At 44.6% G+C, this 23,085-nt stretch overlaps 1 protein-coding gene and 1 non-coding gene across 3 annotated transcripts in view; one reads left to right on the top strand and one right to left on the bottom strand.

Moving 5' to 3' along the window:
- Nucleotides 1-1,551: 1,551 nt before the first annotated feature.
- Trnad-guc lies at nucleotides 1,552-1,623 on the bottom strand. Its single transcript has one exon. It is a non-coding gene; the product is annotated as a tRNA-Asp (tRNA).
- A 351-nt stretch (nucleotides 1,624-1,974) lies between these two features.
- Lta4h (leukotriene A4 hydrolase) overlaps nucleotides 1,975-23,085 on the top strand; it is a 33,570-nt gene continuing 12,459 nt past the window's right edge. The window contains exons 1-12 of one of the 2 annotated variants that reach the window (XM_041667395.1): nucleotides 1,975-2,245; nucleotides 6,888-7,018; nucleotides 8,468-8,588; nucleotides 11,876-11,944; nucleotides 13,793-13,897; nucleotides 14,980-15,032; nucleotides 17,908-17,980; nucleotides 18,227-18,367; nucleotides 20,110-20,133; nucleotides 20,589-20,659; nucleotides 21,570-21,681; nucleotides 21,770-21,914. In XM_041667395.1, coding sequence (XP_041523329.1) covers nucleotides 2,087-2,245; nucleotides 6,888-7,018; nucleotides 8,468-8,588; nucleotides 11,876-11,944; nucleotides 13,793-13,897; nucleotides 14,980-15,032; nucleotides 17,908-17,980; nucleotides 18,227-18,367; nucleotides 20,110-20,133; nucleotides 20,589-20,659; nucleotides 21,570-21,681; nucleotides 21,770-21,914 — 1,204 coding nt within the window. In that variant the 5' untranslated portion in view covers nucleotides 1,975-2,086. The remainder of the gene's footprint in view (nucleotides 2,246-6,887; nucleotides 7,019-8,467; nucleotides 8,589-11,875; nucleotides 11,945-13,792; nucleotides 13,898-14,979; nucleotides 15,033-17,907; nucleotides 17,981-18,226; nucleotides 18,368-20,109; nucleotides 20,134-20,588; nucleotides 20,660-21,569; nucleotides 21,682-21,769; nucleotides 21,915-23,085) is intronic. The other variant, XM_041667386.1, reaches the window with a different exon arrangement.

The raw sequence follows: 23,085 nt of genomic DNA, 5'->3' as shown, positions 1-23,085 counted from the left end.
GTAGAATTAGGTTGGGTCTCAACCTGCAGGCTTCCGTTGGTAGTAGGAAGCTGAAGCTGACTTACTTAAACAGCCTGGGGCAAAGCAGGGGGTGGAAGAAGCAGGCGGGAGATCTCTCAAAGAGAAGAGTTCCTCGGAGGACAACCAGACTATATAAGGCAGAAAGCCACTGTGTTCAAATGCTGAGCCAATCTTGAAGAATGTCCAACTGAGAAGTCCAGATGCACTGGGACATTTTTTTTCCAAGTCAAATCTAAGCCAAACCAGGATTCTCAACTCTGAAAAAAAAAAATGAAATGCAAAAATAGCAGCCTGTCTCACTACAGGACAGAGAACGCAAACATGAGATAAACGGTCTCCTCCACGTGTGTTTGCTGACTCCATGTTCTATGCAGGGTCCCCAAATCAAGCACTCCGTGACTTCGAAACCATGAGACAAAATAAATATCTCCTTCTTAAAGTTGCTCTCAGACTCTTACAGTCACGGTGATAAATGTGCAATTTGATCTATAGACCTTAAGTCTTATGTTCCAGAGAACAGAAGAACGGTTTTGGTTATTGTCATAACAGATACATATAGAAACTATACTTGATAATCTAAGCAGGCTTAATTGCACAGCCTAAATGCAGAGAAGGTGCTCTTTCTGGGCAGTGATGAGCCCAGCTAAATGCCCTCTAGTAGAGAGTCCAAGGCAGCTATGTCCAACCAAAGCCAGCCCACAGATGAAAGGAGAAAGTACACAACCAATGAATGGCTCTGGGAGTTAGGTTAAATAGCTGGATTTTGTGTGCCCAGAATTGTTCTGTTCCCTAACACGCTGTTTCTGCTGTCTCGGTTTCTGCTGTGCTTTCTTGTCTCCTCCTCTTTCCCATGTTCATATGGTTTTCCACAAAGATCCGGATCACCCTCAAGCCCCAAGCTGTACCCTCCATTATGTTACTCCTGACCCTCCCCAAAGAGGTAATACTTGTGCCTCTAGAACCGAATAACTGTGCTTCCTGGGCCCTGCCTTGAAGTCAGGCACCATCGGAACATTTGGGAGGAGAGTGTACATTAACCACTGGTTTGGAAGGCGATCCCCTCCCCCCAGCTCTTTTCTAGGCAGCCCAGTAGGGCAGAATGCACTTCATGTCTGCAGGTTACACTGAGCATTTGCAGACAATCTGTGTGAAGAAACAGGGGAAGTGGTAGAAGAGGTGAATTTTCCTGTCTTTCAAAACAGATGGTGTTTGCAATGTTACAAGCCCCATTTTCAGAGACTTAATCTGGTGGGACTTGCTTTTCTGAATAACACGGGTTGTTTCTCTTTTCTCAGGTCTTTAAAAAAAAAAATGGTTGTTTAAAATGAAAATACCAGGCATCTTTCAACCCTCTTTTGCCTTTTACAGGAGGCGGAGCTGGGCTAGACGTGCCGCGGCTCTATAACCACGGTGGCCAACGCACTTTTCACAATTGTTTTCTTAAGGGGGGTGGGTGTGATGTAATCTTATTTTGGTTTAGGTACGTGGAACTTGGAAATACCAGGAAAATCGACAAAAGATAAATCGTGCCTCCCCGTCGGGGAATCGAACCCCGGTCTCCCGCGTGACAGGCGGGGATACTCACCACTATACTAACGAGGAACTGCACAACCTCAGCCTTTCCGATAAACCTTTTATGGATCCTAGATAGCCCCGCCCCCCGAGAGGTTTATGCTAATAGCCTTCGCATTTCGTGGTGCCATCGTGGCTTCTACGGCAATCGACTGGAACTAAAATGGAAGTGTTCCATTCGCTGTCTCCACTCCTCTCATCGTTTCCCTTACCCCAACCTTCCCCCGCTGCAGACGCCCCCAGATCCCCCCTTCTCGCACCGCCCCCCAATCCCAGGCTGTCTTGCGCAAACCTTCTCGCGCTGCACCATGGGATTGGTAGTTCGGCCCTGCCTTCCGCTAAGCTCCTCAGAGGCTCGGAGAGCCTCCCTTTCCCGGTGTGCACCGCGCCGCCTACGCTCCAGGCTTCCCTCCGTTCTCCAGCTCGCGGTGGAAGTCTGGCGGTAGAGTGTCTGGGTGCTGGCCGATCTGGGTGCGACGGATCTTCCAGAACCATGCCCGAAGTCGCCGACACTTGCTCCTTGGCCTCTCCAGCCTCGGTCTGCCGAACCCAGCATCTCCATCTGCGCTGCAGCGTGGATTTCGCTCGCCGGGCGCTGACCGGGACCGCCGCGCTCACCGTCCAGTCTCAGGAGGATAATCTGCGCAGCCTGGTACGGGGGGCGCCTGTGCAGCGCCGCTTCTCCGGGGCCGCTTCTCCTCCCGCTCCTCGCCCCTGCTCCCCCGCGAGCCCCGAGATCGCTGGCTCTCCCCGCCTGGCCCCCTCTTCGGGCTGCTGCACCTCTCTTTGTCAGGTCTCACGCATCCCTTGCTCTCAACCTCACTTTTGCATCTGCACTCTGTCCTTCGCCCTCCACGTAGGATGGTCTCCTCCTCCCGCTCCTTCCCTTTTTCCTGGGCACATCCTTGCGCCCACTTCGCGTTTCGCCCCTCACCCACTCTCGCCCCTCACCCACTCCTGAGGTATTCCGCCCCCCCATCTCAGTTCTCAGCGATTACCACCCGCACACCCCGTGACCCCCTTCCTTGGCCCACGACTTAGAACCCCCAACCCCTAGGGTACGGTCCTTATTCCCTAGTCTCACCCTACTCCCAGATCAGGATACATCTTGTGGTTCAAGCCCCTTGGGGTTCCCTGCCCGCCCCTTAAGGTTCCCTGCTCGCCCCTTGAGGTTCCCTGCCAGCCACTTAGGGTTCCCTGACCTTTCCACCCTGTTTTGAGGTTTCTAGTCTCTGTTCTGTAAGCAACCCTTGCTCTTCAGGGCCCCTTCCTGCTTTTGCTCTTTATCACCATTATCTTCTAATGAATTCTAAGAACCGGTGGGACCATCCAGCCTTCTAAGGATGACTCGATACAATGTTATTATATTAAGTGGTTCCAAGGAGCAAGTCGTTGCACTTTTTATATAAAATATGTACTTCTATAAATCCTCTAACCACTTGAATAAAGATTTGTTTAGAATCCTGAACTATTCAATGCTTTGATCTGTTCCATATCCTCGATAGTCAGTGTTCTTATCATCAGATCGAACTTTTTCCTTGAGCAGAAGCCGTGAGAGAGCATTTTAGAAATGAGAGGAACTTGAAGGGACCAGCTGTGTTCAGCCTGCTAACTACACAATGTGTTTTGAAGCCTTGAATGATTATTTTTACAGACTCAAAGCAGTAAGCAAGCAGGGCTGGAATTTCAGAGTGAAATTAATGGAATCAATAATTGGGCAAATTAGAAGGACAGATAAGAACTAGTGATTTTGCCTATCAAAAATCTTTTTGCTATTTGTTTAATAAAGCACTTAGTTCTTCTATTGATATATAATTACTGAAAATACTGTAAGAAAGGAAAATGGAGGTCTTGCAAGCCAAGAAGGGAGCTATTTCCTTGTAGACAGACTGCACTTTGATCTTGAAGTATCTACACTTGCTATCTCTAATTGCAGAGGCACTTTGCCTCAGGCAGGGTAGAGGTTTAGTCTTCTTTGAATTCAGTTTCCTTTTATTTAAAAAAAAAAAAGTGAATTTTGCTGGCTTATCACTGCTTCATTTGACCTTAGACCACTCTTTATTGCATAGGGATAGGAACCTCCACCTCTGCTCACAAAGCAACCAAGGATGGGAGATTTAAGCATTTCACAGAATGTCCCAATCTTAAAGTGTATTTGCTCTTCTTCAGAAAACTAATACGTTAACATTTTGATTTTATGGGTGTCATATCTGTTTAGCAGAGTAGCTGGGATTTTAATGTTTGGTTTTTCTGCAAAAGGGGTTATTATAGTTCAAAGTGACATCTGTGTGTAATTGTTTTGCTTGTTTATGGCACCAGCCTGAGACCAAATGCTTGGAACTATTTATATGTATTTGAAGTTAACTTGTTTCTTTTAGTAGGATTAGGAATTCTTTCTTGAGACAAGGTTCCTCTATAGCTCAGCTTGGCCTTGAACCCTAATATGTAGCCCAGGCTGGCTTCAAACTCTTGATCCTTCTATCTCAGGCTCCTGAGTGCTGGGATTACAGGAATGAGCCATAACTCCTGGCTTAGATTTAAAGTGGGAGGAAGAAACTGTCTTTTTATGTCTGCATCTCAACTCCCTGGATTCGCACTTGGCATGCAGTGGACACTGAAAAGTTCAATTAGAAAGCAGTGCCTAAATAGAATACGGGCCACGCGGCTAACAGTGTTGTCTATATCACAAAGGGGTCGTGGCAGCACGCCATTGAACTGCTGGCCCTGTGCTAGGCACCGTGTGATGAGAAGGCGGAGCGTTTTTTTTTTTACTACTCCATTCTTGAAGTCTGTGATAGTGGGGGGAGTCTAATGGCCCCTCTAAGAGGACTAATTCCCACCTTCCTAAAACCCTTTTCCAGTTTTAGGCTAGTTACACTGAAGCTTTCTTTTCAGAATTTGTAACTTCCAAGCATTTGTTTCTTATCTTGAATTTTCCAGTTTTGTTTAGGCCTTTAGTGACCCTGAGGGTTTTGTGTTGTGGCCAGGGTCAGCCATTAGGGAATGGAGGAAGCCAGGCCTTACGTCTTCCCAGCTCCACTGTAGAGTGGCCGAACTGAAACTCACATCAAGCTGGTTTGGGTTTTGATTTTGGTTTCATCCTATGTATATCCCTGTTTGTTGTTTGTTTTCTCATGGCAGTCTGTGGACAAGTTTTTTTTTTTTTTTTTTTTTTTTTTTTAATAGTTAAAAAGAGTTCGAGACCAGCCTGGTCTACAGAGCTAGTTCCAGGACAGGCTCCAAAGCCACAGAGAAACCCTGTCTCGAAAAACCAAAAAAAAAATAAAAAATAAAAAAAAAATAAAAATAAAAATAGAAACATGGTATAGAGGCATATGTCTTTCCCTATTCAAACCTGCTTTTGTTGTTGTTTTGTTTTTGTTTTCTGGGGCAATTTTTCTCTGTGTTACAATTCTGTCTGTCATGGAACTCACTCTGTAGACCAGGCTGGCCTCTAACTCACAGAGATCCACCTGCCTCTGCCTCCCGAGTGCTGGGATTAAAGGCGTGTGCCATCATGCCTAGCCTCAAACCTGCTATTATTTAGAAATAACTTGAGATTGGTTAACATATGCAGAGACTGGCCATGTAGCTTTGTGGTACCAAGTTTGCCTAGCATGTGTGACACCTTGGGTTTCCTTCTTAGGACCAGGAAAAATAAAATAACATATATAGTAGAATAAGATTCTAAAAAGGAGTCTAGGGGAAGAGAGTAGATGTAAGAGAATCAAGACACAGCACAGAGCCCAATCATTCCCCAAAAATGTGCTGTAGCAGGACAGGTCTTTCATTCCCAGCACTCTGTGAGTTCGAGGCTAGCCTGATCTCCAAAACGAGTTCCAGGACAGCTAGGGCTTTTATACAGAGAAACCCTATCTTGAGAAAACAAACAAACGAACAGAAAGTGTGCTATAAAGTTGGCGTGTGCTGAGGGCAGGAGTGACTTAGGTTGTTGCATGCCACCTGTTTGGGAATGCAGAGCTCCTCTGTGTGTTGTCTAAGGAGGGACACTGTTTCCATAGAAACCTCCTGTCGTGTGCGAGGCAGTGTCTTGTGACTGTGTAAGTAGCTTGGCTTTGTGGCTGGTGCTCCGTAGATGTCTGCCAGAAGGTCTGATTCTAACTCTTCAGTCATCCGGGTTCTGGGTTTTCTTACTGCTGCTTTACATGGCGGTCATGGAGAAACATAAGTGAAATCTGAAAGAGAATTTCTTAGAATATTTGGAAATAAAGGTTGAGGTTTGGGGTGGGCTCTGTAGCTTAAAAATGCGTTTTCTGTCTTGTTGTGGTCTAGAACTTGGCTTCAGGGGTAAATTGCCTTCTGATGTTTTTCGGATACTGAGCCTAATCTTGGGGATGCAAACCTGGGTACCATTCTCTTTAAACATCCTCAGTCATAGTGCAATAGCGCCGTAGGTGTCATTTGAGAGGGCGGGGCTAACTGCTAGACCAGTCAAGAGACCTAAAAGTGGCTTCCCAAAAAAGTAATCATTATAATAACTAACTCCTCTGTACAGATCTGAAAAGTTTAGGCAATACGGAAGCTAGTACAGCCCCTTTGGGTGTCAGTGTGGCAATTTCTCAGAAAATTAGGAAACAACCTTCCTCAAGACCCAGTAATTACCACTTTTGGGTATATATCCAAAGGATGCTCAATCATGACACAAGGACATGTGCTCAACTATATTCATAGCAGCATTGTTTATCATAACCAGAACCTGGAAACAACCTAAATGCCCCTTAACTGAAGAATGGATAAGGAAAATGTACATTTATACAATGGAGTACTACCCAGCAGAAAAAAATATATCGACATCTTAAATTCTGCAGGAAAATGGATGGAGCTAGAAAACATCATTTTGAGTGAAGTAACCCAGACCCAGAAAGACAGTTATCACATGTGCTCACTCATAAGTGGTTTTTAAACATTAAAGCAAAGAAAATCAGCCCACAAATCACAATCCCAGAGAACTTAGACAACAATGAGGACCCTAAAAGAGACATACATAGATCTAATCTGCATGGGAAGTAGAAAAAGACAAGATCTCCTGAGTAAATTGGGAGCATGGGGACCATGGGGGAGGGTTAAAGGGGAGGGGAGAGGCAGGGGAGCAGAGAGAAATGTAGAGCTCAATAAAAATCAATAAACAAAAAACCTATCATACGCCTTTAATTCATAGTTTTCCTCTAGATTTTACTCTGAATGTAGCTGGTTTCATCCTTACTGTGGTAAACTTACATCTTGTTCATTTCTATGAATGATGCATAAAGCCATTTTCTTCTGGTTGATTTTAGACTTTGGATACAAAAGACCTGACGATAGAGAAAGTGGTCATCAATGGACAAGAAGTCAAATACACTGTCGGAGAAAGACAAGGGTACAAAGGGTCACCGATGGAAATCTCTCTGCCCATCGCCCTGAGCAAGTATGGCTGCCCTCCGCTTCTTATGACTGAGTAGTGGCAAACAGTATTTTAGAATAATTCAGGCATCATTCCTGTGTTTCTAACGCTTGTTTAGATGTAGTGGCTGGGAGTCAGCTTCTGCAGTCTGTTCACATTGGTGTTGACAGTGAAAAATGGTATGTTCTTAAAACACTGAAGGAAGTAGGTGCATGAAACCCTGGTGATCAGGACACTGGGTAACGACTTCTGGAAATGCCCGTCATCCCCCTGATGTTTAGAGTGGTGGGGAGCATGGAAACCCACCCTCTACCTCCTTCCCAGAGGGCAGCTCTGGGACTGACGGAGCAATAATCGTAGTGCTAGACGTAGGAAGGCTGACTTTGTGCCACTCTGTCAGTGCTTAAACGTCTACTTTAATGCCTTAAGCGCCCCCTCTGCCCAGGAGCTGCACTTGCAGACGAGGAAAGGGAGTGGAAGAGAAATGAAGAAGATTGTAGCCAGAATCATTAGGCAGGCGTACACCCTACCCCTACTTGGTTGGGGAGCGAGAAAGTAGAACTGTTAGCCTGTAACAAGGGCGATCTCCTCCCATCTTCCAATATCTCTATGCCTTCTTCCCGCCTTGAAGAAAGAGAAGCAAAATGCAGCGTAGCTTGGGCAGCAGCGTCATTAGCCCCATTCTACAGGTAAAGAAAGTGGTATGTCAAGGTCAGGTCATTGCCACAGTGTGCGGTGTCTGTGGTGGGGTCCGGATTTCAATATGGGTTGGGCTGCTTGTCTCCAGAGCTCCTGCCATTATCGGCCCTTCCGAAACTCTGGGGTGAAGAGCCAGTTTTTGTTTCCTCTAGTCTTGGAGAAAGGGATTTTTTTTTTTTTAAAGATTTATTTATTATATATTCAGTGTTCTGCCTGCATGTATCCCTGCAGGCCAGAAGAGGGCACCAAATCTCATTACAAATGGTTGTGAGCACATGTGGTTGCTGGGAATTGAACTTAAGACCTTTGGAAGGGCAGGCAAAGCTCTTAACCACTGAGCCCTCTCTCCAGCCCCAAGAAAGGGATTTTTTAATTATTAGATTCTACAGCTACAAAAATGACTCTGCACGTTTCTTTCTCTCGATGTGACTTACCATCAAGAACAACACTGGTCACGTGCTGGATGAGGTAGGCAGAGTGATGAAATTGGTTCTTCCACATCCCCACTGTCACAGAAGACAAAATGATGTCACCGATGCAAAGTGTGTGGCCCATCGTGTGTCCATTGGTACTACAGTGATAAGAAACCCCAGGCTGACACTCAGGTAGCAAAGTCAGAGTCAGATTCATGTAAGCTGCTGCATCTCTAGAACTCACTCCAGGTCAGTGAGACCTCAGGAGAATTACTTATGCTATTCCCTGTGTGTATTCTGAATTCAAATTCTGCAAGGTTTGTAATTCTACTCTATTAATATCAGTGTTTGTCTCATGCAGAAATCAAGAGGTTGTTATAGAAATTTCCTATGAGACTTCTCCCCAGTCCTCTGCTCTTCAGTGGCTCACTCCTGAACAGACGTCTGGGAAGCAGCACCCGTACCTCTTCAGTCAGTGCCAGGTAAGGCTGCCCGGAGACTGGCGGAAGCTTCCTCGCACGTGCAGGATGTAGCGCTGATACAACACATTGTTTTGTTTCATAGTGTATAAGACAACGCATACTCTGTATATATCTTGCTATTAATACAGATTTCTTTGACTTGGAAACAACCTGCCTAAATTGAAGTACTTAAGGCTTACGTATAGTTCCCAAGCACCTAGCATATACCTGTCCCTGGAGTAGGGATGTAATAAATGGCTCGAAAATGCAGGAAAATTTAATGAACAAAATTCCTGTGTGTTAATTGCAGAAATGCTACCAATGAAAAAGAGAACCCTGAAAGATTGCATTCCTAGTTGTAAAATATATTAAGCATACTTTTAAAATGACAGGATTTCAAATACTTCTTTCTTTACCTTCTAAAGCTAGAGTTAAAATACTCTATAATGAGAGACACTTTATTACAAGGATAAATATAATGAGAGGTACTTTATTACAAGGATAAATATAATGAGAGATACTTTATTACAAGGATAAATATAATGAGAGATACTTTATTACGAGGATAAATCCTCTCTAATGAGAGATGCTTTATTACAAGGATAAATAGAAAATTTTTCTGAAGAAAACGTCCTGATTCTGTTAATCAAATCACTTATGACTAAAGAAAGTCCCTCGTTAAACATTTACTGTGTTTCTAGGCATCACGCCAGATACTCTGCATTGTTTAGCCAGTCATGCTAATACTCCTGTGTGGTGGCTATGCTGAGCTCAGAGTCAATTTAAAGTGCAAAAATTAACAAAACATGTTTTAAACATAATTACTTTGTATGAAAGGTGACTTTTTTATATGCCCCTCTGATCTCAGTTTTGATCAAAGGGTTTACCAAAGTCACCAAGAGCAATTTAGAGATTGCCAAGGGACTTGTTTAAAAGTGTTTTCAAGTCTGATCGAGAACTCTGACATTTATAAATATATAAGAAGATAGGAATATTTAAAATCATGGGTTTTTTTTCAGGTTTAAAAAAAAATTACTTTGTATGACACTACTTGAGATACCTTTTTAACCTAAGAAAATTCTCTGGAAGAGGGCTGGGGCTGTAGCTAACTTGAAGTGTTGGGTTGGGTCCCCAGCAGCACAGGAATTGGCTGTGGTGGTGCATGTTCCTGTTTCCAGCTGTCAGTCAGTGTGCAGAAGCAGGAGGATGGGAAGTGCATGGCTACCCTTGGCTACATAGCTAATCAGAGGCTAGCTTGGGCTATGTGAGACTCTATCTCAAAAAACAGACAAACGTGCATACACACACACAACACATACATACACACACACACACACACACACACACACAACACATACATATACACGCACACACCAAAACAAGCAAACAAAAACTACAGAAAATGTCTTGAAAAAGATAAAAAGTATTAGGCAAGAATTTAAGAATATACAAATCGTGGACCCAGTATCGCTTCCTAATAGCTGATTTTCAGTCAGTATTTCTCATAGAGCGTCGTAAGGTAACGCTAACAAGAAACGTGGTGCCTGTGAATTATTCCAAGGATGTAGACTTTTCAGTGTTTTGTTCCAGGCGTTTACTGGCAGTGTTTAAAGGACAGGAAGCAGATTCCAGGCAGATTAAGAATTTGTTGCAGTTGACTGGCAGTGTGCAGATGTGATGTGATTGATGCCTCCAGCTGTTGTCCACAGCTGTTTCTTTACCCAAGTTTGATTTAGCCGGCAAAATGCATCTAACAATGCTGCAGTGTGGCCGGGCCACCTGTCCGCATCCTGGCGAGACGCTCAGGCAGTGTGCTCTTGGGAGCCTGCTTCATGACACAGAACCGGTCCATGCGGATGGCTATGCTGTATCCCAGCATTACATATTTTTAAAGATTTGCTTACTTTATTTTATGCGGATGGATGTTTTTGCCTGCGTATGGCTGTGCCCCATGTGTGTCCAGTGTCCGTGGAGGCCAGAAGAGAGCCTTCATTTTCTGGAACTACAGTTAACTTCAGTTCCAGGAGGTTGTTAGCTGGCATGTAGGTGTTGACAACTGAACAAGTGTCCTCTGCAGGAGTGACAGGTGTCAGTGTGTCACTCTGTCCCTCAAGGTTTTGTTTTTGAGGAATCCTCTAAATATAAACAGGCTTGAGTCTGTTTGTGGTGGTGGCGGCGTCAGCGGCAATAAGTTCATGCATGTGTGTGTATGTGTAATTCACTTTGGTTTTCAAAATCAGTGTGTCAAGTATTAGCTATGACTTTTTCTTTTTTTAATCATTTCCTCTCTCTCTCTCTCTCTCTCTCTCTCTCTCTCTCTCTTGGTTTTTAAGACAAGGTTTCTCTCTGTAGCCCCTGCTGTCTTGGAACATGTTCTGTAGACCAGGCTGGCCTTGAACTCACAGAGATCCTGCCTCTGCCTCCAGAGTGCTGCGATTAAAGGTGTGCCCAACTTTGCTGTAGGTCTTTTAGAGCCCTGGGAACTTATGTTCCTGGTGGCACACCTAGACAGTGTGATAAATTTACAAATTTGTTTCACAATAGAGCCCTTCTCCCTCAGAGATCCTATGAGTCTCCCTTTCTACATGACTATCATCAGCACAGAACAGTTTATGCCCCGTTTCAACCTGTGAAGGTTCACCAGGGATAAAGAAGAGGGGTGTGTGTGTGTGTGTGTGTGTGCGCGCGTGTGTGTATGTATGTATGTGTGTGCGTGTACATGGGGGTGTTGTTTACATGTGTACTTGTGGGGGTGTTGTTTACATGTATATGGAAGCCAGAGATTGTCATCAGGTATCTTCTTCAGTCTCTTACTGTCTTACAAAAATACTAATAAAATCATCATCATTATTATTATTTTGATACAAGGTGTCTCATTGAACCTGGAACTCGTTAACTTGGCTAGGCTGATAAGCCAGTGAGGTCCAGTGATCCTTCTGCCTCCACTTCCCCCATACCAGGAATACAAGAGTATGCAACAAGACCTGGCTTTCCAAAAACAAAACAACAATAACCAAAAGGAAGGGAGGAAGGAAGGAAACCATAGGTACTGGGCTCCAAATTCAGATCCTCAGGTTGCCTAACAAGCATTTTACCCACTGAGCCAGCTTCCCAACTCTAGATCTGATTATTTTAAATCCACAGATCTGTTTTCGCTTTTTCCTACCTAAAAGATCCCACGAGATACAAAAACTATATTAACCGTTAGGAAGAAGATGTGCGAAATGAATGCTGTGATTTTAGTTGTTTAAGTCTAAGTTGGTCTGTGAGAAAAGGGAGTAGCTGTTTCTTTATCTTCTCCCCTCTAGGCCATCCACTGCAGAGCTGTCCTCCCGTGCCAAGACACTCCTTCTGTGAAATTAACCTACACCGCAGAGGTAAGCACTGCAGACTCTTAACTGCGTTAAATAAGTAAGTGTGGTATGAATGATAAAGGAGCCGATTCAAGTGTCAAAAACATTGTACTTAAAAGGAGCCTACTGAGTCTGTGGGCCTCATTCTGAGTCTCTAATAAAATGGTAGTGTTAAACATTACAAGTATGAAAAGAGGAAATTATATTACTCTCGTTTTTTTAAAAAAAAATAAAATTCTAGGTCTAAAGAGAATATTTAAGACTGTCTTTCCTAAAAATGCCTTCTGCAGCCATGATATCTAGTGTAGAGCCCCAGGCAACATCTCCCGACTTGTCTGCATATGTGTGTGTGTATGCGTGTGCAGTCCCTCTCTATCACTGGCACTGCTTTGGTTCCTCCAGTCCTTTGGTGTGGGGGTTGGACTATAATTAATGAACACCGTTCCAGAGGGTGTATCTCCTTAGACCAGGCAAATAAAATGAATACCAGTGTTACTCATGGGAGCTGCTTTATGCCTGAGTCTCTCCATGGACCACACACACTTTCTTAACGTTATAGGATAATACGCTTGGTGGCACGGGACCTCCCAAGTTCTGGACTCCTTTCTACTTCTTCTGTAAGCGGAGGCTGCTTGTTTGTTCACCCCTGCCCAGACCAGGAAATAATCAGGCAGAAACTATATTATTTGGAATACCGTTTGGCCAATAGCTTAAGCGTATTTCTGGCTTACTTTTATATCTTAAACTAACCCATCTCCATTAATCTGTGCATCACCAAAAGGTCATGGCCTACCGGTAAAGTTTCTGCCGGCTCCAGCACAGGTGTCTGTCCCCGGAGGCGGCTACATGGCTTCTCAATGACTGTGCCTTCTTTCTCCCAGCATTCAGTTTAGTTTTCCCGCCTAGCTGTATTCTGCTAAGCCACTGGCCGGAACAGATTTATTGATTAACCAATAAAAGCAACACATACACACTTGAGCAAGTCCGATGATGGTCACAAACTGCTGGTCAGTGTCTGATTGCCACCGTTGTCCCATGAACGTGTCATTACCTAAATGACGAGAGGATCTGAAACCGGCCTCTGCTGATTGACTCCGCCTCGAGCTCCATCCTGTGCCTGGCTCTGTTATGCCTGGGACCTGATCCATGCAAGAACAGGCAGGTCACACTCGCGCTAGAGTGCACACTTGCTAGCTCACGCTCACCTAAAGTGTTCCGCATTTCAGGGCCAGGGGACACACATCAGTGACCTTCTGTTTTGTGACTCCCAGAGAAAATGATTTCATGGCTTTCAGCCAAAGTTGTAGTTACCCCCCGCCCACGCCCCCCGAAAATACTGTTTGTATCTCCAACTTCTAAATGTAAAATGACCAAAGTCATCTCTTCCGCCCTGCCGCGCGCGAGTCTGTTGTCTTTTGAGATTGTTTGGGGACGTGAAGGGAACAGTTATTGTGAAACACCATTTTCACCCACAGTGCTGCTGGTCTCTTCATTTTTATTACTGATTTCTTGCAGTAGACTTGTGACATTTTGCCCATATATGATGGGGAGCTGAGGATCAGGGAAGTTACCCACCCCAGTCCCTGCGGTTAGCTAACAGGATTGATGTTCCTAATGTAGCTTCTCCCCAAACCCTGCTCTTAATATTCTTGGTAAATGGAAAGATTCATCACATTTTATTGCTAACATGTTGCCAATCCTTTTTACAAAGCTTTTTTTTAAAGCTCAGAGTCTGTGTATTGTGGAGATAGTCAAGAAGTGGTAAAAAAAAAAAAAGTCATTTTACATTTTCAGGTTAAGAGGCATAGACGACTCCCCCCCCCCACTCCCCCCACAACTGTATAATTGCAAATGACCTTTTCTTTGGACTAGGTATCCGTCCCCAAAGAACTGGTGGCTCTCATGAGCGCAATCCGTGATGGAGAGGAACCTGACCCAGACGACCCCAGCAGGAAGATATACAGATTCAACCAGAGGGTACGGTCAGATCCGTGTCTATAATCTGCCTCAGTTGGTAGTGGCCTTCCAAGAAGCTGCACCTGTCCAGGAACTCTGGGAACACGGGAGACTTTACCGGGCAGCCCCTCTGCCCTTTGGTTGCACCTAGAGAGGTTGCTGGATAGGCATTGCCGGTAGGGCCTAGCTGCTCTTTCTGGATCCAGCCCAAGGAGGCTTCCTGTTCTTTTCAGTCCTTATTTGCTCACTGCCTCCTCACCTCAGAGTGTGATGTCACTGGCTAGAGTCTCTGTCAGTGTGTGTGTGTGTGTGTGTGTGTGTGTGTGTGTGTGTGTGGTAACCCGAAAAGAACAGCTTCTGTCACAGCTGAGGATGGACTGAGCCTGTGTCGTTGACCTTGAATGGACAGAGCGGACTCATTGTATACCTGTGAGACATGTTTTCCTACTTGTCTTCATAGTGGACATAGTTGTTTCCTTTCAAGATCTGTGTTATCATAGCTTTGGCATCTACTTATTGCTTGTTTAAAACATAAAGGAATTTAGGCGGGCGGTGGTGGCGCATGCCTTTAATCCCAGCATTTCGGAGGCAGAGGCAGGTGGATCTCTGTGAGTTTGAGGCCAGCCTGGTTCCAGGACAGGCTCCAAAGCTACAGAGAAACCCTGTCTCAAAAAAACAAAAAATAAAAAGCAAAACAAAACAAAAAAAAAAAAAAAGGGGGGGGTATTTAGGGGGAAAAATATTTTAAAAGTTGGAAGAAAAAAATCCTAAAATATGAGGGGAAAGTATCTGGTACTTAGCAGTTACTGTTTGAGAAATGCTTAACATGCCATTTAAATTTGTGCAGTCCTGGTGTTTGCATGCTAGAAGCACTCCTTTTTATAGAATAAAAGGGAGATGGATATTTTGAAGTGTTTTTGTATCATATGTTTGAATGATTTGCCCCTAACAATTAGAACTATTTGAGAAGGCCCAAAAGAGAGTAGGTTCATAGTGATGCTTGTCGATTGAAAGAATTGCGTGATTTTAAATATGGACTATCTGGCTTACACCGTTTCTACTTACTGACACAGCATCCCCTATGTGTGTTTTGTCTCCTCCAGGTTCCCATACCGTGCTACCTGATCGCGTTAGTTGTTGGAGCTTTGGAAAGCAGGTGAACTTGTGCACAAATTTGGAGGTTTATGAAAAGATGAAACCATACACACGTTGAACCCCCGCCAGGGTTGATGGGTAGAACATGGTATATTGCCCAAGGTGTCAGTCAGGCTGACAGCTTTAGAGAGAAGTTCAGATAGAGTTATAAGTTGTAGACAAGTTCATTTTGATTATAGATTTTGATGGCAAAGTCCATTTGACCCCTGCACCTTAAATTTTCCAAATGTAAAATGAGCACACTCTCACCTGTAGGCTGAGAACAGGACTCATTGTTACCTTGAACCAATCATGTCTCATAGTCTCCATTTCCTTCTTGAAATTTGAATCTGCCTCTGCAGCTCCTCAGGTAGATGCATGAAACAGGGAAGGTCCATAAAAGCCCTTGGAATCCTAAAAATAATATAGAAGTATTTTGATGTAGGTTAGCAATAGCTAAAGTGCTCTTCTTTTGGTTGGTTGTTTTGTTTTGTCGATAGTCTCAATATATAGATCACTCTGGCTGCCCTAGAGCCCACTGTGTAGTCCGGGCTGGCCTCGAACTCACAGAGAACCCCTGCCTCTGCCTTCCAAGTGCTATCACTAAAGGAGTGCGCCACCACACGCATTATCTTAGTTCAGGTTTTTATCCATATGCATGGCAGGTGCACTTATGTGTGTGTGTGTGCGTGTGTAGATCAGTGGATGACTTCAGGTGCCACACTCAGACTCTATCCACCTCCTCTGAGACAGCATCCTCTTCCTGGCCTGGAGCTCCACAGTTAGGCTGAACTAGCTGACTAGCAAGTGTCCTGTGACCCTCTGCCTCCACCTCTCCGAGATTACAAGCCCGCCATACTCAGCATTTTCACACAATGCTAGGATCTGAACTCAGGTCCTGTTCTTGCTCAGCAAGTACTTTAGTGACTGAGCCCTCCTCCCAACTCTGTTCTTGATAGCTGAAAATCAGAATGTTTATAATAACCATAGTCTTCAGTTGCTAAGAATGTGGGCACCATCGAGAAGTCAGGCAGCCCAGAGCCAGGCTGGAGAGCTCGTCTTTGGATATAGCTCACTGCCTCTGGATTTCATGTCCTTCGTCTGGGAAAGGAAGGAATACTCTTCAAAGGTGGAAAGTTCCAGGCCTGTAGGAAGCACTCAGCAAATGATAATAAGATGTTGCAGCAGCTGTCGGGGGAAGCTCTTAGTAGGCGCTGGTACCAATGCGTTTATCTTGTTGACTCGTCGGCAGGGGTGCCAATGACCATTTGTTCCTATTTTACCAAGGAGAAGCTGACACTCAGAGCTTTTAGGAACTTGCTCGGTCTTAGAGTTAGACCTGTCCAATCCAGGACTATGTCTTGCTCCTTTTAAACCCAGGTAGAATATCCGTGGTTGTCTGTAGCCAGTTGCATGAAGCTGTTGAGCATTTGAAACACAACTCATCCAGACTACAGTGCTCTATAAAAATACAGGCTGGATTTCAGAAGACTATATGAAAATGTAAAATGTTTCATTAATAGTTTTTATACTGATTATCTGTTTAAATAATATGTTGGATCTGCTGGGTCAAGTAAATATTGAAACTAATTTAGTTATTTTTTTGCTTTTTTTAAAAATATGGCTATCAAAAAATTCCAGCTTTCATCATAATGTGTGTTTTTGTGACCCTTCCTAAATTTTTGTTGAGTAGCACTTACAACTCGCTCTGCAGATCATAACCTGGCAGTTCCCAAAAACACAGAGCTGGGTAAAGGCTCTTGTAGGTAAGCAGTAGGCAGTTTTGTGTTCAGTCCCTGGAGTAAGGGCAGACAGTGAAATCTAAGACTGCAAAGTTGACCTCTGACCTCCATGTGTGCCTTGTGACCTGCACCCCCCCACACACATAATAGTATAATTTTAAAAGTTAAAAAAAATGCAAATAATTGAAAGAAGGCTCTCTCAAGCCTTCTAAACCAAAACTTAGAATTTTGTATTTTAACGAGTTATGCAGTATCTGGAGAGCAGAGTTTAGAAGCATGTTTTAGAGACTGCAGTCTCGGTGGCAGAGTACCATGGAAAAGTCTTCTCTGGAGGCTTGGGGTCACAAAGCTTTACGCTGAAACCAATGATCCATAGCTATAATTTATGATTTCTATTTTGCTTTTATTATTATGGTGAAAATCACACAGATGACAGAGAGTTGGCCATTTTTAAGTGGGGTTCAGTGGTGTGAAATGTGGCTACCTGGTTGCGAAACTGATCTGCTGACCTGCATCTTGCAGAACTGAAACCCCGTCCCCCGTAAGCATCTCCACTCTGCCCCAGTCCCTGGGAACCGCTGTTTTCTTTCCATGCCTGCGGTGTGGCTTTGTTAGTTACCGCGTATAAATAGAGTCATGCAGCAGCTGCTTTTTGCTGACCAGTTTATTTCACTGAACACGATGTCCATGAGGGCCATCTGCATTACTTCTTCTTTTTCCTACTGATTTCTCAACATGGGTGTCTAGCATAACCAAGTATGTAATCTATCCCTGTTCTAGGATTATTATTGTTATTGTTGTTACTATTGGTGTTGTTATTGTTGTTCAGTCTCTGACTGGGTTTCTGCGTTGTGAGATCGAGAGAGTAGCCCATATCCCCAGAGGTCTTAGCACGCAGTCAGGAAGCTGACCTCCGGGGTCGTGTCTTATGCCTTGGTTTTCCTTTAACCTGGACCATGTCTCATGGAGAGTTACAGACTTAACAGCAGCAGGTTTGTTATCTCAAACTGTTTGGCCTTGAGAAATCCCTCCCGGGAAGCAATGGGCAGACCAGTTTTACTTTGTAAGAGAAAATGTCTATGTCTTTCTTAGGACCAGATGAATAATTGACTTGAATTTTTTTTTTCTTTTTGATGAAGCTTTTCCATTTTGCAGGCAAATTGGTCCAAGAACTCTGGTGTGGTCCGAGAAGGAGCAGGTGGAAAAGTCTGCTTTTGAATTTTCTGAGGTTGGTCACACATAGCCTTCCTAATAATTGTGACAGACGGGAGACCTAAGGTTTGAGAGTAATGCTTTGGTAACAGCAGAAGCTGCTTTGGTAACAGCAGAAGCTCATGCGCTGAGTGGTGGCAGTCGCGACTTTCTGTCTGTCATTTCAGTCCAGAAGCTTGCAAACTTCACAGAGAGCTACTGTACTTTCAAGAAGTTATCATTGTGACCATTAAGAGGAGATATGTATGCATTCATTTTTCAGACCGAGTCTATGCTTAAAATTGCGGAAGATCTGGGAGGACCCTACGTGTGGGGACAGTACGATCTCTTGGTTCTGCCCCCGTCCTTCCCTTACGGCGGCATGGAGAACCCGTGTCTGACGTTCGTCACTCCGACCCTTCTGGTGAGAAATATCTCTTCATTTGAAATGGAGATCTCAAATATAAGCCTAGATGAGGGGCTGGGGCGTTGCTCAGTGGACAAAGGGCTTGCTGTACAGTTCAGAAGACTTTGACCTCTCAGAAGCTGTGTAAAAAAGCTGGGCATGGTTGTATACACTTGTAATCTTCCATTGGGGAGATAGAGACAGACAGATCCTTGAGGTGCAATGTCCAGTCCCCCTAGCCTTCTTGATGAGCCCGGGCCAATGAGAGACACTGTCTCAAAATTCAAAGTAGGCAGTACTTGAGTAATAGCAGCTAAGGTTGTCCTCTGGCTTCCACGTGAACACACCTGTCCACATGGCAAGCACACACAGATGGGAAGACCCTTAGACTCCTACTGATATTTTTGAATATATTTTTCTTATCTGTATAACCCTGTTTCTAATTTTATTACTGGTGGTGGTGATCAGAATTTCATTTTTCAAAGGAGAATTATTTGGCCCTTGGGAAAGGGAATATTATATTTAGGGCATTTTGAAAAGTTGAGGTTAGGGCTGGAGAGATGGCTCAGAGGTTAAGAGCACTGACTGCTCTTCCTGAGGTCCTGAGTTCAATTCCCAGCACAACCACATGGTGGCTCACAACCATCTGTAATGATCTAGTGCCTCCTTCTGGCGAGTAGGCATATATGCAGACAGAACACTATATACATAATAAATAAAAATTAAAAAAATGTTTTTTAAAGAAAAGAAAAGTTGAGGTTAGCGGCAATAGCAATCATTTGATGATTTGTGCCTTGCAGTCAGGTGCTAGTCAAAGAAGACTCATTGTCCAGCATCTAGGAGAAGATTAGCCTACCACAGATTGCTGTTCTATAGACCTGTAAGCTACTTAGACTACTACTGAGAGTCAAGCAGGGACTTAATTAGCTCAGTAAGTAGACTGGAATGCTCCATGGAACACACTGGTCAGCGTGAATTGTCTTTCTTTTGAATTACAAGAAAGGAGGGAGCCCGAGTGTCGGTCAGTACTGAAAGTCCTTGTGTGGATAGAACTCCAGCCTGCTCAAACCCACGCCACTGTGCCTGCCTGCAGTTCCAGCCTCAGAAAGTAGAGCTGAGATCCCCTGAGCAAGCTGCCTACCCAGCCTGTCTGCAACAGAGGGCTCTGGGTTTGATTGAGAGACCCTGCCTCAAGGGGAAAAAAAAGTGGAAGAGCCTTGGGCTTGCACATACGCATACATGTGTGTATATACACACGCACTCAGACATGGACACACACGAGGAAAACAACAAGAAGGGAAAGACATTGGTAGATATGCAAGATGGGCATGGGAAATATTCTCTGGAATTAGAAGCCTATTAGCCTGCTGGTATTGAGATGTTTTCTGTGCTTAGGGAAAGAAAGAAGAAATGCTACTTTTGTTTTCTCTGATTTTTGTTTGCCTTGTTTGGGGGGTGGGATTGGTTTAGAGACAGGGTTTTCTGTGTGGCCCTGGCTGTCCTGTAACTTACTCTGTAGACCAGGCTGGCCTCGAACTCAGAGATCCACCTGTCTCTGCCTCCTAAGTGCTGGGATTAAAGGTGTGCGCCACCATGCCCAGCTCCTTCTGCTTTCTCAGTCCTTGTCTCTTGAACCTGTTCCCTCAGTAAACAAACAGTGGCCCATTAGCCTAGCACCTGAGATGTAAAATTAGTGTCATTCAGCTGCAGTCCGTCATCTGGGTGATGAAAATACTAAGATGTTCTTTTCTTTCTTATAGGCAGGTGACAAGTCACTTTCCAATGTAAGTGAAAATTTCTTGTTACAATCTTAGCCCTCAAGAAGGTTTTCAGATGTCTACTGTATCGTTAGGAAACTATTATTGTAAGATAAAACTGGGGTTGTCCTCTTCTTTAGCAATTAGATTTAATAGATTAAAGGAAAGGTTAGCCAGATATAAATGAAACTTGATCATGAAAACAAATATTATTTCCTGTGTATGAACTATTTTAATCAAGTTACGTGTTCATTTAATTTAATATTTTCTAGGTTTTCTTTCTTGGTGGTAGTTGTTTAAAGTATTCTATACATATTTGGTCCTTGATTAAATTGCATCTTTTCCCCTGAAATAAGTAATTCTCCGAATGTGTTTTTAAAAACATCGAGTCATGTGAATTCAAGAGGAAGTATTTAAATGGGGACTTGTTTTAGGATGAGGTAACTGGTCTGACCGCTAATCGCTTAACTCCGCCTCCTCAGGTTATTGCACACGAAATATCTCATAGCTGGACAGGAAACCTAGTGACCAATAAAACTTGGGATCACTTTTGGTATGTTTTGTTTTTCTCTTTCTCTGTGTGTGTGTGTGTGTGTATTATTAGTTATTGTTCATTGTTCTCCTGCCACTTCCCCCCGCCCCCCCCCCCCCCACACACACACCATGTCCTGTGTATATCGTTTTCCTTCCTTATGGTCACGGCGATAGATGGAACTTGAAAAATTCTGCAGCACTTGTCACGGTGGTAGATACAGTCTGGGTGTGGAGCTTATTCTTGCTGCATACTTTCCTGTGTTGCCTCTTTTTAACACAGGAGCTGGTTAAAAACAGAATTACCTCTCAATTTTCTGTGCTACCAGCTGCTGGACTGGCCTTGCTGGTGTCTTGGGTGACTGCTGGGCTTGCTGGTGTCTTGGGTGACTGCTGGCCTTGCTGGTGTCTTGGGTGACTGCTGGGCTTGCTGGTGTCTTGGGTGACTGCTGGTCTTGCTGGTGTCTTGGGTGACTGCTGGCCTTGCTGGTGTCTCGGGTGACTGCTGGCCTTGCTGGTGTCTTGGGTGACTGCTGGCCTTGCTGGTGTCTTGGGTGACTGCTGGCCTTGCTGGTGTCTTGGGTGACTGCTGGCCTTGCTGGTGTCTTGGGTGACTGCTGGCCTTGCTGGTGTCTTGGGTGACTGCTGGGCTTGCTGGTGTCTTGGGTGACTGCTGGCCTTGCTGGTGTCTTGGGTGACTGCTGGCCTTGCTGGTGTCTTGGGTGACTGCTGGCCTTGCTGGTGTCTTGGGTGACTGCTGGCCTTGCTGGTGTCTTGGGTGACTGCCGGGGCTCCTCTAAGCAGTAGGAGCTGACATGTAGGGGCTGTGCCGTCTGCTCTCCTCGCTAGGAAGACCAAAAAGAGAATACCTGCTTGATTAAAATGCCGAGTCCTCTCCACTGGGACAGTGCCCGTGTTTTGTTCCCTTTCAGGTTAAATGAAGGACATACCGTCTATTTAGAGCGCCACATTTGTGGGCGATTGTTTGGGGAGAAGTTCAGACATTTCCATGCTCTGGGAGGCTGGGGAGAGCTGCAGAATACGGTAAGACAGGCTTCTCGAAGCATTCGCCCAACCTCACGGCAAGCTGAGTCTTCCTATGAGGACACTTATTTCATTCGTTGGGTTGCAGATAAAAACTTTTGGGGAGTCCCATCCCTTCACCAAGCTCGTGGTTGATCTGAAGGACGTCGACCCCGATGTAGCCTATTCCTCCATTCCCTACGAGAAGGGCTTCGCCTTACTCTTCTACCTGGAGCAGCTTCTTGGTGGACCAGGTGAGTAGCTGGCATTGCCTGCTTGGTGTGTGTCTGTTGGTTTGTTTTGTGTTGTGTTGTTTTGTTTTTCTTTTGGAGGGCGATGTGAAGAGTAGAGATGAATTTTAAACTGTTTCTTTTCATTTTACACTTCCAGTTCATTCTGCTGGAGACACCCATGTTGCTCTCTGTTGTGGCCAGTATCCATAAAACTCTACACAACCCCGTGATCTGTATAATGTGACTTGACCTTTTAAAAATCCCATTATACAAAGAATTAGGGTAATAGCGTATACCCACTGACAAACTTCCTGTAATCCAGAAGCTTATGAGTGATACATGAGACCTCTCGCGCCCCTCTGTGTATGGCTCCAGATTTTATGAACAGTCAATCATACACATATGAAGATTTTAGTAACAAAATAAAGCATCCTGTAGTCGCTCTTTCTTACCTGTGGGTCCACTCCCCACCAGTGCAGTTACCGGCTGTCACTGCAATTCTCGTTTTTCTTCTTCAATGTTCCATGGACATGAACTCACCTTGCAGTTAGCTTCATCCTTACTGTGGGTCTTAAGACCTCAGCATACGATCTCCCGCCTCCCTGTTAACTCAGGACTCTCCCCTTTTGCCTTGTGGCTCCACTTTAGAATATCCGAATTGCTAGCGTCATTTACCTTGCACCCTGTGGCCTCCAGCAAACAAAACAAGTATTCCTTGAACCCACGTTGTGATACCTCGGCAGGGCGCCTGAGAACCCGAGCGGCTCAGAGTGTTTGGAGAGAGGCACTATCCATGTGACTTTTACACAGTGTGTTATAATGATTCTGCTTCGTCCCTAGTTATTGCTCTTACATACATGGCGCGTGTATGGTTAAATTTTACCGTAGGTCTATCCGTATGAAAAACAGTACTACAGTAGGGTTTGGGTCCTAGGTGTGGCTTTCTGCATCTGCCGGAGTCTCGGAGCATGAGCCTCTCGGGCAAGAGCTTGGCTGTCTTACACATCCGTCTTTTCAATTTTTTAAGTTCAGTACACGTGATTCCATCTCATTTTTAATGCTTTCGTGATATTTTCTTACAAAGATGTGCTGGCTTCACGTGGCCTCATACTGACGGTCTGGTTGCCCTTGAAGGCGCCCCCCCTTTCCACTCTGTCTGTCGGCTCTTCCTCTCCTCCTTTCTCGTCATGAG

Source organism: Microtus oregoni, unplaced genomic scaffold (assembly GCF_018167655.1).
Source record: "Microtus oregoni isolate MIOR12 unplaced genomic scaffold, Mior012 000001F_ref0000356, whole genome shotgun sequence".
NCBI classification, from domain to species: domain Eukaryota; kingdom Metazoa; phylum Chordata; class Mammalia; order Rodentia; family Cricetidae; genus Microtus; species Microtus oregoni.
Note: the sequence above shows the minus strand (reverse complement) of the source record. Positions and strands in the feature narration are given on the sequence as shown.